The 20272-nt window shown below is 39.9% G+C and overlaps 1 protein-coding gene across 2 annotated transcripts in view; it reads right to left on the reverse strand.

Moving 5' to 3' along the window:
• Window positions 1-19959, reverse strand: part of ostn (osteocrin) — a 34159-nt gene extending 14200 nt beyond the window's left edge. The window contains exon 1 of one of the 2 annotated variants that reach the window (XM_024443454.2): window positions 19616-19959. In XM_024443454.2, coding sequence (XP_024299222.1) covers window positions 19616-19645 — 30 coding nt within the window. In that variant the 5' untranslated portion in view covers window positions 19646-19959. Of the gene's footprint in view, window positions 1-18769; window positions 18849-19615 lie in introns of those variants that run through there. The other variant, XM_024443455.2, reaches the window with a different exon arrangement.
• Between the last annotated feature and the right edge of the window lie 313 nt (window positions 19960-20272).

The following is a 20272-nucleotide window of genomic DNA, read 5'->3' on the forward strand; positions in this document are numbered from 1 at the left end:
TCCATGTATGCCGTCGACTCTAGTTTTTCTTAAGTCCGCAATCTGGATCCCTGCACAGTCTCGTTGAAGATCTTGATCACTTTTCTAGCCTCTCTGGACTAAAACCTAATTATGACAAGTGTACCATATTGCATATTGGATTGTTAATAAAAACCAGAGTGTTTACATTACCTTGAAGTTTATCAATAAAATGGGCGGATAGTGAAATAGACATACTTGGTATTCACATCTCAAATAATATAAATGAACTTACCACAATCAATTTCAATAGAAAGTTAGCAAAAACAGATAAGATTCTGCAACCATGGAGAGGTAAATACTTGTTTATTTATGGAAAGATCACAGTTTACTTAGCTACTAATGGCACTGCATACTCCATATGCCTATTTATAAAATGCATATGAGTTTGGGGGGCTAAAATAATTAAATATTAAAGCTTTAAACCACTCACTAAAGCTTCACTTATACATACATTATAATTAATCCCTAAATAGTTCTCAAGTAGATTATTAAGAAAGGCTTGTCCTTTGTTAAAAAATGGACTGTTTTGCCTTTATACAGATTACAACTTCTAATTTCTGACTAATTGAAAATGAAATGTTGTTTAAAGTATCACCCTTTTTAAACAAGCCATACAAAGCTAGTTACAATTTCAGTTTTATCCTCCAGAAAAGATAGAACAAATATTTTAGCCCCCCAAACTCATATGCATTGATTAAACTGAAATATACTGATTATTAATTTTAAAAAACATTCTTTATGGAAAAAAAGTATTTTTTTATTATATTTATTGATGATATTAGGAATGGAAACCTATGCAGCTATCAACAATATATGGGAATATCTGCTCAATCCCATATTTACAACCAACTGATTGCAGCATTACCACAAAAATGGAGGAGGCAAGTGGAAAAGGGAGAAAATAGGGAACTTGTTTGCCTGCCATATATTAATAAAGGTTGGTTGAAAGGAATTGGCATAAATAGAAAAATATACCAGTTTCATTTGAGGACAAAAATGTTGACTGCTGTGCCATACAGGTTGCAAAATAAATGGGAAGAAATGTTTGATGTACCGATTCCATAGCACATGGTTTATGAACTGGTGCAAATATCAACACTTTATTCAACACTTAGAGTTTTTAAATTGAGATGATTAAATAAAATTCTTGCCACCAACAGAATGCTGTATATATGGGGCATACAACAATCTCAGCTCTGTAGATTTTGCTGCAAAGAGACAGAATCACTAGATCATTTATTCTGGTGTTGCCCCTGTGTAGCTTGTTTCTGGTCACAGGTCCAGGGATGGTTAAAAAAATCACAACATGCACTTAAAATGAACCTTACTAATAGCAGTTTTGGGAGATTTGGAAAGCCATGGTCAATAAATAACATAATAATACTCGTAATATATTAATACTCATCTTTAGCTCACAATCTGTGGATACTATAAAAAGTATGTAAAACATCACAGCACAATTAAAAAATATATGGCACATGGAAACCAAACGAGGGTGGTCTATGGTGATAGGTGGGGTGGGCTGAGAGTGGCTGAGGGCTGGGATTAAATAGCTTATGTTTGATCATGTTATTATTGTTATGTGATTTCTTTGTATAAAAGTGCCATGTACAGTATGTAAAAGGTGAATGCAAAATGTGTACGTAAAATGAATGTATATGTAGCAGAAAAGCTGTAAAAAAAAGATGTTTGTCCCCCGAAGACAGGGTGGGTGAATGGGTTAATAATATTTTTGAATTAAAAATAAATAAAGTGTAGTTAGGCAATCAAACAGGCAAAAGGTCAGTACAGAGACAAAGGGGAGTCGCAATTCAACGGCTCAGGCACGAAACGTATGTGGCAGGGTCTACAGACAATTACAGATTACAAAGGGAAAACCAGCCATGTCGCAGACACTGCCGTCTTGCTCCCAGACAAGCTAAACACCACACAACGCCCGCTTTGAGAACAACACAGTGCAACTAACGCGGCCCGCTCCCAAGGATTATGGGCTCTCGTTCTCCGTGGCCGACATGAGAAAGACATTTAAACGTGTTAACCCTAGCAAGGCTGCTGGCCCAAAAGGTATCCCTAGCCGTGTCCTCAGAGCAAATCAAATCAAATCAAATGTTATTTGTCACATGCACCAAATACCACAGGTGTAGTAGACCTTACAGTGAAATGCTTACTTACAAGCCCTTAACTTCTTAAATCATTGTTGGTTAAGATAACAATTTTAAAAAGTGTTAAGTAAAAAACAGATAAGTAAAAATATGTATGTGCAGACCAGCTGGCTGAAGTGTGTATGGACATGGTTAATCTCTCCTTATCCCAGGCTGCTGTCCTCATTTTGATGTCCACCATTGTTCCTCTATCCAAGAAAGCATTGGTAACTGAACTAAAATGACTATCGCCCCGTAGCACTCACTTCTGTCATCATGAAGTGCTTTGAGTGGCTAGTTATTAAGGATCATATCACCTCTACCTTACCTGACACCCTAAACCCAATTTGCATACCGCCCCAATAGATCCACAGACAATGCAATCGCACTGCACACTGCCCTATCCCATCTGGTCAAGATGGATACCTATGTAAGAATGCTGTTCATTGACTATAGCTCAGCCTTCAACACTATAGTACCCTCCAAACCAAAAAGATCATCAAGGACATCAACCACCTGAGCCACGACCTGTTCACCTCGCTACCATCCAGATGGCGAGATCCAGTACAGGTGCATCAAAGCTTGGACTGAGAGACTGAAACAGCTTCTATCTCAAGGCCATCAGACTGTTAAATAGCCATCACTTGCCGGCTACCACCCGGTTACTCAATGGAACAATAGTCATGTTTTTAATCATGTTTACATACTGTGTTACTCATCTCATATGCATATACTGTATTGTATTCTACTGTAATTTGTACTGTAATAACTGCTTCTCCTAATGTTGATATATTTCTGAAATCTGTTATTTTACTTTAGATTTGTGTGTATTGTTGTGAATTGCTAGATATTACTGCACTGTTGGAGCTAGGAACACAAGCATTTCACTACACCACAATAACATCTGCTAAAAATGTATATGTGACCAATAAAATTTGATTTGATAATTATGCTTTGAAAGTTGATAAACTTGTAACCTCACTTTTGTGAAAATGGCCCTTGAATATTTGGTAAAGCTCTTCTTTGTCAAAACACATTTTTTTTTTTTTTTTTTAACCTTTATTTAACCAGGCAAGTCAGTTAAGAACATATTCTTATTTTCAATGACGGCCTGGGAACAGTGGGTTAACTGCCTGTTCAGGGGCAGAACGACAGATTTGTACCTTGTCAGCTCGGGGGTTTGTTCACACCCTCTTAAGCCTTAGCCCCATCTCTTTAAGCATTAACATGTAAGGCCATGTGCTAAACAACCAAAGATTGCAAGACATCTATCAACAGTTGTCATAGTGACATCATGAACATTCCATTGTCATCTGACATCAAACTTGTCATTGCAATTATTTATTTATTTAATTTAACTAGGCAAGTCAGTTAAGAACAAATTCTTATTTTCAATGACAGCCTAGGAACAGTGGGTTAACTGCCTGTTCAGGGGCAGAATGACAGATTTGTACCTTCTCAGCTCAGGGATTTGAACTTGCAACCTTTTGGTTACTAGTCAAACACTCTAACCACTAGGCTACCCTGCCACCGCATTATGAAAAAGTATAACCACAATAACTAGATGCTGCATGATATCAGCAACCTAGTGGTCCATAGCATAACTAGTGTATTTTAACAACAATAAACCCACCCATTAAAAAATGTATTTAGTACATTTTTGTAAATCAATCTAGTAAACCAGGCAATTAAAAGCAACTTTCTAAACAATCTTCCGTTTTGTTAATTTCTAGCTAATGTTAAGTTAGCTGACTAGCCTTGGCTCATTTGTCTTCATTACTAAAGGAAAATAAAGTCACAACAAAATCATTATCTACAAGTTAATGGCTTAATGGATACGAATAATATTAATACACAGATCATACACGTAACGTAAGCGAGCCAGCCAGCTAATGTTAGCTAGCTAGCTAACAGCACGCTTTAACTTGAAAAGACTTTCTGACAAAATTATAAATGAATAATAACTGAAAATGGAGCTAGCTAAACTAAGTTACCTGTAGACATGGATGGACGTTTCTACCTCTCTGTCATGGATGGCATGGTTTCCCTTAGTTTGAAGACGTAATTCATAGACAGGTGTTTTATACAACAGCCTTCTGTGTGTTCTCTTTTCAACTCCCTCTGCATATTTGCAATCAAACACCAGCATTTTCTCCATCTCCTTAGCTATCATACTCTATTTCCACGGGGCATTTCACTGATTTCCAAACTCCGTCCTCCAGAAAGTGGAGATAAATATATCTGCAGTTTTACTACGTGATATCTTTCAAAAAATCTGCATTAGAAAGGATTAACAACACATTCTGACCAGCTCATGTTATAGACAGAAGAGGGCTACATGGCAGACCAATCAGAACTCTTCTCTAAAACAAGCCTGTCCATAATAAATCACTGGTCTGCCTTCTTAACAATGCTATCAACAGGGCAGGTCCTACACGACCTAGTTTTGTCTCACCTGGACCACTGTCCAGTCGTGTGGTCAGGTGCCACAAAGAGGGACAAAAGAAAATTACAATTAACCTTAAATGTACAGGGAGAGCTAACATAAACAATATACAGTTGAAGTTGGAAGTTTATATACACCTTAGCAAAATACATTTAAACTTCATTTTTCACAATTCCTCAGTTAGTCAGTTAGGATCACCACTTTATTTTAAGAATGTGAAATGTCAGAATAATAGTAGAGAGAATGATTTATTTCAGCTTTTATTTATTTCATCACATTCCCAGTGGGTCAGAAATGTACATACACTCAATTAGCAGTTGGTATCATTGCCTTTAAAACTTCTTAGGGCTGCAATCCCATTAACGGGATAGATATGACAACAGCCAGTGAAAGTGCAGGGCGCCAAATTTAAAACAACAGAAATCTCATAATTAAAATTCCTCAAACATACATGTATCTTATACCGTTTTAAAGGTAATCTTGTTGTTAATCCCACCACAGAGTGTCTGATTTCAAATAGGCTTTACAGTGAAAGCACCACAAACGATTATGTAGGTCAGAGCCAAGTCACAGAAAAACCCAGCCATTTTTCCAGCCAAAGGTAGGAGACACAAAAAGCACAAATAGAGATCAAATTCACCACTAACCTTTGATGATCTTCATCAGATGACACTCATAGGACTTCATGTTACACAATACATGTATGTTTTGTTTGATAAAGTTCATATTCATATAAAAAAAGTCTCAGTATAGATTGGCGCGTTACGTTCACTAGTTCCAAAAACATCCGGTGATATTGCAGAGAGCCACATCATTTTACAGAAATACTCATTATAAATGTCGATCAATTTAATTGTTAGACATGGAAATTTAGATATACCTCTCCTTAATGCAACCGCTGTGTCAGATTTTTAAAAAACTTTACGGAAAATACAAACCATGTAATAATCTGAGACGGCACTCAGAAAATTAAAAAAAAATATCCGCCATGTTGGAGTCAGCAGAAATCACATTATAAATATTCCCTTACCTTGAACGATCTTCATCAGAATGCACTCCCAGGAATCCTAGCTCCACAATAAATGCTTGATTTGTTCGATAATGCGCGTTTAGTACACAAATCCAAACGCTCGTGCAGGTCCATCCGAACGTCGGACAAAACTTCAACAAGTTATATTACAGGGAGAAGAAACTTGTCAAACTAAGTATAGAATCAATCTTTAGGATGTTGTTATCATAAATCTTCAATAAAGTTCCAACTGGAGAATTCCTATGTCTGTAGAGAAGCCATGGAACGCAGGTCACCATCATGTGAAATGCGCTTGACCAGGACCTGGCTCTCTGCCAGACCACTGACTCAAAGAGCTCCCATCCGGCTCCACAACACAGTAGAAGCCTCATTCAAGTTTCTAAAGACTCTTCTTCTTCTTCTCTTCTTCCATTCCTCTCTAAAATTGTAGAAAATGGTGGTAAATTACTTTTATATGGCGTCAGACCGAGGCTCTGCATCTGTCCTCGTGCTCCTAGACCTTAGTGCTGCTTTTGATACCATCGATCACCACATTCTTATGGAGAGATTGGAAACCCAAATTGGTCTACATGGACAAGTTCTTGCCATGTTTAGATCTTATGTGTCGGAAAGATATCAATTTGTCTCTGTGAATGGTTTGTCCTCTGACACATCAACTGTAAATTTCGGTGTTCCTCAAGATTCCGTTTTAGGACCACTATTGTTTTATTTTTTACATCTTGGGGATGTCATTCGAAAACATAATGTTAACTTTCACTGCTATGCGGATGACACACAGCTGTACATTTCAATGAAACATGGTGAAGCCCCAAAATTGCCCTCGCTGGAAGCCTGTGTTTCAGACATAAGGAAGTGGATGGCTGCAAACTTTCTACTTTCAAACTTGACAAAACTGAGATGCTTGTTCTAGGTCCCAAGAAACAAAGAGATCTTCTGTTGAATCTGACAATTAGTCTTGATGGTTGTACAGTCGTCTCAAATAAAACTGTGAAGGGCCTCTCTGCATTACTCTGGACCCTGATCTCTCTTTTGACGAACAAATCAAGACTGTTTCAAGGACAGCTTTTTTCCATCTACGTAACATTGCAAAAATCTGAAATCTTCTGTCCAAAAATGATGCAGAAAAATGTATCCATGCTTTTGTCACTTCTAGGTTAGACTACTGCAATGCTCTACTTTCCGGCCATCCAGATAAAGCACTAAATAAACTTCAGTTAGTGCTAAATACGGCTGCTAGAATCCTGACTAGAACCATAAAATGTGATCATATTACTCCAGTGCTAGCCTCCCTACACTGGCATCCTGGCAAGGGCTGATTTCAAGGTTTTACTGCTAACCTACCAAGCATTACATGGGCTTGCTCCTACCTATATCTTTACGATTTGGTCCTGCTGTACATACCTACATGTATGCTACGGTCACAAGACGCAGGCCTCATAATTGTCCCTAGAATTTCTAAGCAAACAGCTGGATGCAGGGCTTTCTCCTATAGAGCTCCATTTTTATGGAATGGTTTGCCTACCCATGTGAGAGATGCAGACTCGGTCTCAACCTTTAAGTCTTTACTGAAGACTCATCTCTTCTGTAGGTCCTATGATTGAGTGTAGTCTGGCCCAGGAGTTTGAAGGTGAACGGAAAGGCTCTGGAGCAACGAACCGCCCTGCCTGGCCGGTTCCCTTCTCTCCACTGGGATTCTCTGCCTAACCCTATTACAGGGGCTGAGTCACGGGTGCTCTTCCATGCCGTCCCTAGGAGGGGTGCGTCACTTGAGTGGGTTGAGTCACTGACGTGATCTTCCTGTCTGGGTTGGCGCCCCCCCTTGGGTTGTGCCGTGGCGGAGATCTTTGTGGGCTATACTCAGCCTTGTCTCAGGATGGTAAGTTGGTGGTTGAAGATATCCCTCTAGTGGTGTGAGGGCTGTGCTTTGGCAAAGTGGGTGGGGTTATATCCTGCCTGTTTGGCCCTGTCTGGGGGTATCATCGGATGAGGCCACAGTGTCTTCTGACCCCTCCTGTCTCAGCTTCCAGTATTTATGCTACAGTAGTTTATGTGTCGGGGGGCTTGGGTCAGTTTGTTATATCTGGAGTACTTCTCCTGTCTTATCCGGTGTCCTGTGTGAATTTCAGTATGCTCTCTCTAATTCTCTCTTTCTTTCTCTCTTTCGGAGGACCTGAGCCCTAGGACCATGCCTCAGGACTACCTGGCATGATGACTCCTTGCTGTCCCCAGTCCACCTGGCCATGCTGCTGCTCCAGTTTCAACTGTTCTGCCTGCGGCTATGGAACCCTTACCTGTTCACCGGACGTGCTACCTGTCCCAAACCTGCTGTTCTCAACTCTCTAGAGACAGCAGGAGCGGTATAGATAGTCTCAATGATCAGCTATGATTAGCCAACTGACATTTACTCCTGAGGTGCTGACTTGTTGCACCATCGACAACTACTGTGATTATTATTATTTGACCATGCTGGTCATTTATGAACATTTGAACATCTTGGCCATGTTCTGTTATAATCTCCACCTGGCACAGCCAGAAGGGGACTGGCCACCCCTCATAGCCTGGTTCCTCTCTATGTTTCTTCCTAGGTTTTGGCTTTTCTGGGGAGTTTTTCCTAGCCACCGTGCTTCTACACCTTCATTGCTTGCTGTTTGGGGTTTTAGGCTGGATTTCTGTACAGCACTTTGATATATCAGCTGATGTAAGAAGGCCTATAGAAATACATTTTATTTACTTGTGGAGGTCTACAAAAAAAATTCTGAGGTCTTGGCTGATTTCTTTAGATTTTCCCATGATGTCAAGCAAAGAGGCACTGAGTTTGAAGGTAGGCCTTGAAATACATTCACAGGTACACCTCCAATTGACTCAAATGATTTCAATTAGCCTATCAGAAGTTTCTAAAGCCATGACATTATTTTCACGAATTTTCCAAGCTGTTTAAAGGCACAGTCAAATTAGTGTATGTAAACTTCTTACCCACTGCAATTGTGATACAATGAATTATAAGTGAAATAATCTGTCTGTAAACAATTGTTGGAAAAATTACTTGTGTCATGCACAAAGTAGATGTCCTAACCGACTTGCCAAAACTATAGTTTTCGAACAAGATATTTGTGGAGTGGTTGAAAAATGAGTTTTAATGACTCCAACCTAAGTGTATGTAAACTTCCTACTTCAACTGTATATACTGTATTGTGTTATACTGTATTTTAGTCAACGCCACTTCGACATTGCTCGTCCTAATATTTATTCATGTATTTCTTTATGTGTATTGTTGTGTACTGTTGGAGCTAGGAACACAAGCATTTCGTTACACCCGCAATCATATCTGCTAAAAATGTGTATGTGACCAATGTAAACTTCCGACTTCAACTGTACATGTCAATCTCTCTTGGCTCAAAGTAGAGGAGAGATTGATTTCATCACTACTTGTATTTGTGAGAAGTATTGACATGTTAAATTCACTGAGCTGTCTGTTTAAACTACTAGCACACAGCTCAGACACCCATGCCTACCCCCACAAGACATGCCACCAAAGGTCCTATCACAGTCCAGAACAGAGTTTGCGAGGCGCATAGTACTACATAGAGCCATGACTATATGGCTCTCTATTCCACATAGAGTAACTCATGCAAGCAGAAAATCAGATTTAAAAAAACATAAAAATACACAATATGGAACAGTGGAGATTGTGAAGAGACAAGCACACAGGCATAGACACACATATACACACGTGAACATACACCCCATACAGAGTATTGGCCTGAGGGCACCCACTTAATGTGTTGTGAAATCTGTTGTGAATGTATAGATTTAGAAAAAAACATGGTATATAACTACCTTAATTTTGTTGGACCCCGGGAAGAGTATCTGCCGCCTTGGCATCCCTAATAGGGTTCCATAATAAATACAAAAACAAATATTAGGTTTGGTTGCTTTAGTTTGATATGCTACTTTAGGTTAGGGGTTAAGGGGTTAAGGTAAGGGTTAAGATAAGGGTTAAAGGTTTACAGTTAGGGTTAGGGGAAGGGTTAGCTAACAATGGTATAGATAAAACGGAGTAAGTAGTTGCAAAGTTGCCGATTAGCTAAAACATTCCATGATGAGATTCGAACGGGCAACCTTTGGGATGCTAGACGTTCGTGTTATACGACTGCCAATCCACCCTGACGGTTTGGCCTACAAACTAATATGCCACTGTAGAAAGGGGAGACTCTCACAAATACGATGGTGTTCTACGTTTTGCACTACGACCCCCACAAGTATCGTGGGACTCATCTGAAGGTAACGCATACAAAGAAATGGAAGTATGGAGGTAATTTTGTGCCAACAAAAAATAAGAGGTTAAATAAGTGTCCTCACCCCACCTGGCTTTTAGAGTCATACCAAATATAACATACAGTATCATACTAATTTCAGTGTCCCGAATTTACGTATGTCAATTAAATGTAACCTAATGTAAAGTAACATATCATACTAAAAGGCGTGGCACGGATTTTAGTTAAATATAATATGTTTTGACCAGGCTGAACGATGGGGAAAAACACTTGCACTGATGATGATGATGCCTTTGCAGTATGTACACTACCAAGGTTTTTCTTTTTCTGAAATAACGCATCATGCAGTAACCAGAAAAGTGTTCAATAAATCAAAATATATTTGAGATTTGAGATTCTTCAAATAGCCACCCTTTGCCTTGATGACAGCTTTGCACACTCTTGGCATTTTCTCAAGCAGCTTCATGAGGTAGTCGCCGGGAATGCATTTCAATTAATAGGTGTGCCTTGTTAAAAGTTAATTGGTGGCATTTCTTTCCTTCTTAATGCGTTTGAGCCAATCAGTTGTGTTGTGACAAGGTAGGGGGATATACAGAAGATAACCCTATTTGGTAAAAGACCAAGTTCATATTATGGCAAGAACAGCTCAAATCAGCAAAGAGAAACAACAGTCCATCATTACTTTAAGACATGAAGGTCAGCCAATAAGGAACATTTCAATAACTTTTAAAGTTTCTTCAAATGCAGTCGCAAAAACCATCAAGCACTATGATGAAACTGGCTCTCATGAGGACCGACACAGTAAAGGAAGACCCAGAGTTACCTCTGCTGCAGAGGACAAGTTCATTTGAGTTACCCGTCTCAGAAATTGCAGCCCAAATAAATGCTTCACAGAGTTCAAGTAACAGACACATCTCAACATCAACTGTTCAGAGGAGACTGCATGAATCAGGCCTTTTATGGTTGAATCGCTGCAAAGAAACCACTACTAAAGGACACCAATAAGAAGAAGAGACTTGCTTGGGCCAAGGAACATGAGCAATAGACATTAGACCGGTGGAAATGTAACCTTTGGTCTGGGGTCCAAATTTGAGATTTTTGGTTCCAACCACCATGTCTTTGTGAGACGCAAAGTAGGTGAACAGATGACCTCTGCATGTGTGGTTCCCACTGTAAAGCATGGAGGAGGAGGTGTTATGGTGTGGGGGTGCTTTGCTGGTGACACTGTCTGTGATTTACTTAGAATTCAAGGCACACTTAACCAGCATGGCTGCCACAGCATTCTGCAGCGATACGCCATCCCATCTGGTTTGGGTTTAGTGTGACACACTTATAGGCTGTGTAAGGGCTATTTTACCAAGAAGGAGAGTGATAGAGTGCTGCATCAGATGACCTGGCCTCCACAATCACCCGACCTCAACCAAATTGAAATGGTTTGGTATGAGTCAGGCCGCGGAGTGAAGGAAAAGCAGCCAACAAGTGCTTAGCCTAAGTGGGAACTCCTTTAAGACTGGAAAAGCATTCCAAGTGAAGCTGGTTGAGAGAATGCCAAGAGTGTGCAAAGCTGTCATCAAGGCAAAGGGTGGCTATTTGAAGAATCTCAAATATAAAATCTATTTTGATTCGTAAATTTTTTTGGGGGTGACTAGATGATTCCATGTGTGATATTTCATAGTTTTGATGTCTTCACTGTTATTCTACAATGTAGAAAATAGTACAAATAAAGAAAAACCCTTGAAATAGTAGGTGTTCTAAAACTTTGGACCGGTAGTGTATGAGCCTAGTATGTTGTATAAGTTTTAATAAACGTTACATTCTAAATGGTATGAAGTACAATTACTACACATGTAGGTTTAGTAAAATCCAATTTATTTATATAGCCCTACTTACATCAGCTGATATCTCAAAGTGATGTACAGAAACCCCGCCTAAAACCCCAAACAGCAAGCAATGCAGGTGTAGAAGCATGGTGGCTAGGAAAAACTCCCTAGAAAGGCCAAAACCTAGGAAGAAACCTAGAATGTTAACATCCTGTCATAAAGAGCACATTTAACTGTAGTAAGTCCCTATTAAGTGCAAAATAAAGTAACAGGGTTAACTGTAACAGTGTTGGCAAATTCATCTTAAATCAGCCATTAATCCCCTGAGACAGCTCAGCGTTCAACACCATAGTCCCCTCTAAGCTCTTTCCCAAGCTCGGTGGTAGGCCTGATCCCCGATGACGATGAGACAGCCTACAGGGAGGAGGTCAGAGACCTGGCAGTGTGGTGCCAGGACAACAACCTCTCCCTCAATGTCAGCAAGACAAAATAGCTAATCGTGGACTACAGGAAATGGAGGGACGAGCACACCCCTATCCACATCAACAGAGCCGCAGTGGAATGGGTTGAGAGCTTCAAGTTCCTTAGTGTCCATATCACCAAGGACTTAATATGGTCCACTCACACCAGCACAGTCGTGAAGAAGGCATGACAATGCCTCTTACCCCTCAGGAGGTTGAAATGATTTGGCATGGCCCCTCAGATCGCCATTGAGCGCATCTTGACTGGCTGCATCACTGCTCGGGATGGCAACTGCACCTCCCTCGATCACAAGGCGCTACAGAGTGTTACACGGACGGCCCAGTACATCACTGGGGCAGAGTTCCCTGCCATCCAGGATCTCTATATCAGGCGGTGTCAGAGGAAGGCCCGTAAAATTATTATCAAATACCCCAGCCACCCAAGCCATAGACTGGTCACGTTGCTACCAGAGCACAAATTCTGTGACCAAAACCGCTTCTACGCCCAAGCCACAAGAGTGCTGAACAGTTAATCAAATGGCTACCTGGACTTTCACTGACTTTTTTGCGCTCACTATGCACACTCATTGGACTCTACCCACACACTCACACATACTTACACTAACACTCCAACACACACATACACACACACACACCATTACATACGCTCACACCAGTGGAGGCTCCTCAGAGGAGGAAGGAAAGGACCATCCTCGTCAGAGAATTTCAGAAAAATGTAAATAATGAAACATTAAAAAAGTTAGCATTTTTAGATACAACTATACTAAATATATTCACGTCACCAAATAATTGATTAAAACACAATGAAGGTCTACAGTAGCCTCAACAGCACTCTGTAGTGTAGCACCATGGTATAGCTGAAGGACAGCTAGTTTCCGTCCTCCTCTGGGTTCATTGACTTCAAAATAAAAAAGGCTCATGGTTCTCACCCCCTTCCATAGATTTACAGTAATAATGACAATTAATTATCAGAGCTCTTGCAGCATGAACTGACATGTTGTTCACCAAATTAATCTAGTATTGAAAGCATAATTTACAGCTAGTTAGCACTGCAGTGCATAAAATGTGGTGAGTAGTTGACTCAAAGAGAGTGAAGACAATAGTCGAACAGTTTTGAACAAATTAATTTCTTCCAATTGAATTGAAGCTAGAGTGAGAGAGAATTAGAGCCATATTTCCTTCCTATTTCCTATTTTTTTCTCACTTTTCACTTTCACAGTGTAACTGCTAAACCGTTTGGTGACTGTACACTTTACTGCATGATTGTAGCTGGTATACAAAGACATTAGTTCTATTAGCTATATTGACTATGACGCTAGCTAATATGGTGACAAAGATGTAGGCTGTGAGTTAGAGGTTATGATATGAAGGTTTGGCTTAGAAATAATTTTTCACTTGGTCACAGACAGCTGATGTGGTGTTCACTGAAGTGGCTGCTAGTTCTGTTTGCGTATGATCAGGGGTGTATTCATTCTGCCGATTCTGTTAAAAAAAAAATATTAAACGGAAGGAGAAACATACCTGAATTTCTCCAATAGAAACTCTTGTTTGCAACTGTTGGACTAATGATTACACTCTAGATCAGCTAGATACAGGCAAGAGTGTGCAAGTCTGTATTGAATGTGTCACTGTCTGACATCTTGATTACAATTTTTTTTATCTCGACCTGTGCACCTACATTGTAAACTTTCATTCATAGGCTAGGTTGTAGCAATCTCATGTTGGGTATAGGGAAAATGTGAGTATCATGTAGTAGCCTGAACCTATCAATGTTACATTGAGCTGGGTGATTGGAATATGACTGACAGTCATCCAGTATGCTGTAATAGAAGTAAGGCCATGATCATAAAATAAATAATCGTCCTCCCTCATCTTAAACGGCACTGACCGGCAAACACACACATACACTTTCACACTTTTCAACACACTGCTGCTACTTTGTTTATTATCTATACTGATTGCCTTGTCACTTTTACCCCTACCTACATGAACACAGAAATGGCTTCTAGAACGTGAACTTTCCTAAGCTTTAAAGTGTATGCAATCTGTAAATATAAATTAAATTGTTAAATTACAAGCCTAGTTTGTTTGGCCACAAAAAAAGACAGCAACCTTCCCGCTAGCCATGATTGGCTGAGATAATGAGGGGGCTGGACATGCGAGAGTTTTGAAATCAGTGGAATTAAAGTATGATAGCTGAGGAGATGGAGAAATCGTCTGTCTCCGGATTACATAGCGGATTACAAGCGTCCATCCATGTACAGTATACTGGTAAGATAGTCTAGCTAGCCACATTTTCAGATATTGCACGTTTCTAATTTTAATTTCAAGTAAAGTGTACAGTTAGTTAGCTAGCTAACGTTAGCTGGCTGGCTCGCTAGCTAACCTTACATGTATGATCTGTGTAGTAATATTATTTGTGTCTCAGAGCCATTTGCTTTGCTAGTTATAATCTAATGTTTGTATTTGTATGTATTATGGAACTCCTTCTTAGCTGCTGCCAAGAATAAAACTTCTTACCGTCCCACCTGGCCAACATCCGGTGAAAATGCAGAGTGTGAAATTCAAACTACAGAATTATAAATGTTTAACTTTCATAAAATCACAAGTGTAATACATCAAAATAAAGCTTAACTTCTTGTTAATCCAGCGTCAGATTTCAAAAAGGCTTTACGGTGAAAGCACTCCATGCGATTATCTGAGGACAGCGCCCGCTTACAAAAGCATGAAAAGCATATTTCAACCAGGCAGGTGCGCCACGGAAGTCAGAAATAGTAATATAATAAATGCCTTACCTTTGATGATCTTCTTCTGTTGGCACTCCAAAAGGTCCCCGATACATCACAAATGGTTCTTTTGTTTGATAATGTCCTTCTTTATATCCATAAAAACTCAGTTTAGCTGGCGCGCTTCAGTCAATAATCCACCCAGTTTCCCTCCGTCAAAATGCATACAAAATGAATCCCAAACATTACTAATAAACTTTTCCAAACAAGCCAAACAACGTTTATAATCAAACATTAGGTACCCTAACACAAAATAAATGATAACATTTAAGACGGAGAATCGTTATTGTCTTTACTGGAGAAAAATACCAATACCGCTCTCTTCCAAGCACTTGAAAACAGTTCAGCCAAAATGGGAGCCACCTAGAAAAATGACAATTTCTGGCTCATTTTTCCAAAAACCAGCATGAAACTCTTTCTAAAGACTGTTGACATCTAGTGGAAGCCCTGGGAACTGCAATCTGGGAGGATTTCGCCTTATAATAAAAGTAACAGCCATTGAAAACAGTGGTAGGCTGAAATTGTTTGGGGGGGGGATGGTTTGTCTTCGGGGTTTCGCCTGCCATATCAGTTCTGTTATACTCACAGACATAATTATCGAAACTTCTATCCAAATCTAAACAGACAGCTCAGTACCTTCAGCTTGTCAACACCTCTTACAAAAACAAGTAATGAGGATGTCAATCTCTCTTTCACTTTGAGCCATGAGAGATTGACATGCATGTCATTAATGTTAGCTCTCGGTGTACTTTTAAAGGCCAGCTGTGCTGCCCTGTTCTTTTATCGTTTTTGTTTTTTATTTCACCTTTATTTAACCAGGTAGGCTAGTTGAGAACAATTTCTCATTTACAACTGCAACCTGGCCATGATAAAGCAAAGCAGTGCAACACAAATAACAACACAGAGTTACACATGGAATAAACAAGCGTACAGTCAATAACACAATAGAAAAAAAGAAAGTCTATATACAGTGTTTGCAAATGGTGTGAGGAGGTAAAGCAATACATTGGCCAAAGTAGTGAAGAAATTACAATATAGCAAATTAACACTGGAGTGATAGATGTGCAGATGATGATGTGCAAGTAGAAGTACTGGTGTGCAAAAGAGCAGAAAAGTAAATAAAAACAATATGGGTATGAGGTAGGTAGATTGGATGGGCTATGTACAGCTGCAGCGATCGGTTAGCTGCTCAGATAGCTGATGTTTTAAGTTAGTGAGGGAAATTTAAGTCTCCAGCTTCAGCGATTTTTGCAATTCGCTCCGGTCAATTGCAATTTTCCCAAGTCCCTCTTTGTGGCACCTGACCACACGACTGAACAGTAGTCCAGGTGCAACAAAACCAGGGCCTGTAGGACCCTAGTGTTGTTAAGAAGGCAGAGCAGCACATTATTATTGACCGACTTCTCCCCATCTTAGCTGCTGTTGTATCAATATGTTTTGACCATGACAGTTCAACAGTCCAACTGTGTTCAATTTCCACATTATTCATTACCAGACGTAGTTGAGTGATAGAGTTTAGTGAATGATCTGTCCCAAATACAATGCTTTTAGTTTTGGAAATATTTAGGACTAACTTATTCCTTGCTATCCATTCCAAAACTAACTGCAGCTCTTTGTTAAGTAATGCAGTCATTTCAGTCCCTGGAGTAGCTAATGTGTATAGTGTTGTGTCATCCGCATACAACAACATACTGGCTTTACTCAAAGTCAGTGGCATGTCGTTAGTAATGATTGAAAAAAGAAATGGGCCTCAACAGCTACCCTGGGGAATTCCTGCTTCTACCTGGATTATGTTTGAGTAGAAATGCTGGTGTTCTGTTAGACAAGTAACTCTTTATCCACATTATAGTAGGGGGTGTAAAGCCATAACACATACTTTTTTCCAGCAGCAGACTGTGATCGATAATGTCAAAAGCTGCACTGAAGGCTAGCTAACATTGAACCTGGTTGGTTTGAGACCTGCAGAGTCATGCAGGGTAGTAACATTATGAGTTTGGATTATGGTTCTTTGTTTAGCTAGCTAGCTACATATCTTAACAATAGACTTCACTATGCAGTAACCATTTCAATAGAATGTTCAAGATGTCAATTCAACAACTGTTGATAGACGTAGCTGGTAAATACGCTCTGGCTATCTACTCCGATTTCAGAGCACTCTCGTCCGAGTGTGTCAGAGCACAGAATAACTGACGAATTTACGAATGCTCAACACCCTTTGAATACGGCTAGTGTCAGTAAACGTTGGCAAAAAAAAACTAAGAAATTGTTGCCAGCAGCACAGTTGCAGTCACCAATGCTCTGGATAACATAAAAACAGCCTAACCTGTTCTGCTAGGGCAAGTAAAATTGTCAATATTTAAAAAGAAATAGTTTTGCCATATAGAAAAAAAGAGTTCAGTTCACTTAAAGGAATCACTAACCACATTAAATAAATAATAGTCTTCAGAAATTACTTTGTCAAAGCAACACACTAACTAGGGCAGAAATGTTGGGGTTAAGTGGGTTAAAATGTCCTAGAAGTGACACGGTTGATGGAGGGACATGTCAAAATGTGGAAGTTTGGCACTTTAGCAAGTATTTATTCATATCAGATTGATATGATTGAATTCCCCATGTGGTTGGTTTATATTAAAGGGCACTATACTATAGTATACTATTGATGCTCATTCTCCCCTACACACACTTGGCAACGTACTATTACTACTCAGGCTTTCTGAACACTGTCTGGATACACATACAGTATGTACACACACTACTCTACCCATTATCACTTAATACTCCACACTCTAGCCTGGTTTATACCTGGTGCTAACATGCGTCCTTTGTCCAACACTTATTACTCAACACAAGCTATTAGACCCCGTCTCAGGGATGGATAACTGGAGATCCTTTCGATCTCCACTGAGGTAGGTAAATCTGCTTCTAGTTTTTTTGCGCCCATTATGTGAAACAATTTACAGAGTTGGAATAATCCCCAATGCTCTCTGAATTTGGAAGAGATGGCGCCTCCAGGGATATTCAGAAGGCTGATTAAGGAATTTATTTTATGAAGAATGAGTTTGTTTTATATTATTTTGTGTATGAATGTGTATATTGATGTTTATATTGATGCGTATAGTGTATATTGATGTGTATGCATGATACAGGTCTCAGCATTACTCCCTGTCAGAATAAAGATTAAATAAAAGAATGAATGAAATAAAAACACTGTAGAATTCAAAGGACTATATCCTATTCTCTAATACCAATAGGGTATTAAAACTCCTTCACACCGTTTTTACCATACAAAGTAGTATTCCAATCCCTATCACTCTACAAGGGTCCAACTAATACCCCAAAACAACCCACAACTACCCCAAATTACTCAAAACAGCTACCCAAAACAGTAGGACCTCTCTACAACAAACACTCTGCTGCTGTCCCAACTTTCAACACCCTTCACTCGCTTCCAATAGCTGTAACCAACCTTTGGCACTAACGAGAGAAACATTTGATGGTCCAATTTAGCAATGGAATATACCCATAACACATGATGTGTGGGATTTGAGCAATTAAACACATGATTTGAGCAATTATACACTCTCATCATTAAATGTACAAAAACATAGTTCCACACATGGATATCTAATCTTTATCTAGTCTATATCTATCTATACCAAGTGTATCAGTCTACCCGAGAGCACTTGCATTCTGGTCCAAATGACCGAGCAGTAAATCAACCGAAAAGCTGGTAAAAATAACTAAATGTCTCTATTGCTCCATAGAATACCTTTTGGAACACCTTTCTCAAACTGTAAAATCATTCGGTCCTGTTTGAAACCATGCCGTGTTCAATTCCCCCAAGGTTTTCACAGTGTATGTTTTAGACTTGACTGGCAAAGGGTATTGTCTAGCAACATCAGCTAATTTTAGCATTTTCCATTCCCGAAAATAAACACCTCCACACATCACATGCACTCTCCCCAATGTACGTACACCAACATTCTCTCAAAGACACACTCACACTCTCCATACGTCACAAACATTCTTTACGCACACACAAAGACACTCAAATTCTTCCATTCACAAAAATACAGATACAATTCAAAGATCAAAAAAATGTTCTCACTAATTGTGAACTTAGGCAAGGTCTACAACCACCACTTAACAAAACTGTCACTCATCGTTCACTCATCTTTCTTCTACTGTATTCTATATTGCACACATAAACAACATCTCTCAAGAACACCTGCACACATACACATAGGTGTGATGAACATACACTCTTAGAAAAAAGGGTTCCAATAAGGTTCTGGGGCTGTCCATACAGGAGAACACTTTTTGGTTCCATGCAAAACCCTCTGTGGAAAATGTTCTACATGGAACTCAAAATTGTTCTATCTGGAACCAAAAGGGTTCTAGTTGGAACCAAAAGTGGTTCTTCGAAGGGTTCTCCTATGGGGACAGCCAAAGAACCATTTTTGGTTCAAGATAGCATCTAGTTTTTCTAAGAGTGTACACACCTGCGCTACATTCATGCGTTTATGTATACATATATCCATGCATGTCTGAGCACCCACTTGTGCACAGAGAGCCCCATTCGTTCTATTGTACTCGTTCGTTCTATTGTACTCACCTTTGGTTTTAGATAGTCTGGAACACACATTTACACACACACAGGAGAAGAGAGAGGATGTTGAAAAGTTCCTGGAATTTCTCACGTTCCAACTTTTCCCTCCCTTTGCTTGTTCCTGGTGTTGACTTTCCCCGTTTTATAGGCTCTCCTCTGGAATCTCCACTCCAATCGGTGGTCGCGATTCCTCTGACATCATTTCTCCTCGTTTTCCACTGCTCCACTGCTCCTTGCCCTAAACCCTCTCACTCTGACATTTTCATCCTCATCACCCCAGGGCTGGGATTATTACCTGCTAATGGGAACTCTGGGGAGTAGCTGGGTGGCCGGGGGAGGTGAGGGCTGTTGCCCCCCTCCCTCTGCTGGGCAACAGAGTTAATGTCCCAGAGATCAGAGGGAAAGGTCAGGTCCCGTTGCCTGATGAGGTGCATGCTGTCGGAATGACGGTCCTTAAAGCCACAGAGGCGAGCGGGCGATGTAGGTAGAGAGATCAGGGGAGGAGAGTGTAGGCGACAGGCAAGGTTTATCTTTCCATACCGCCTGCGGATGATCAGATCGCCTGCGGATGATCAGATCGCTCAGCCCAGGCTTGTATCTCCCCTGTCCGAAATAAAGTCATGATAGCTAATCCTTGTCTAAACTAAAGTCAGATCCTCCTGA

This window comes from Oncorhynchus tshawytscha, linkage group LG13 (genome assembly GCF_018296145.1).
Source record: "Oncorhynchus tshawytscha isolate Ot180627B linkage group LG13, Otsh_v2.0, whole genome shotgun sequence".
NCBI classification, from domain to species: domain Eukaryota; kingdom Metazoa; phylum Chordata; class Actinopteri; order Salmoniformes; family Salmonidae; genus Oncorhynchus; species Oncorhynchus tshawytscha.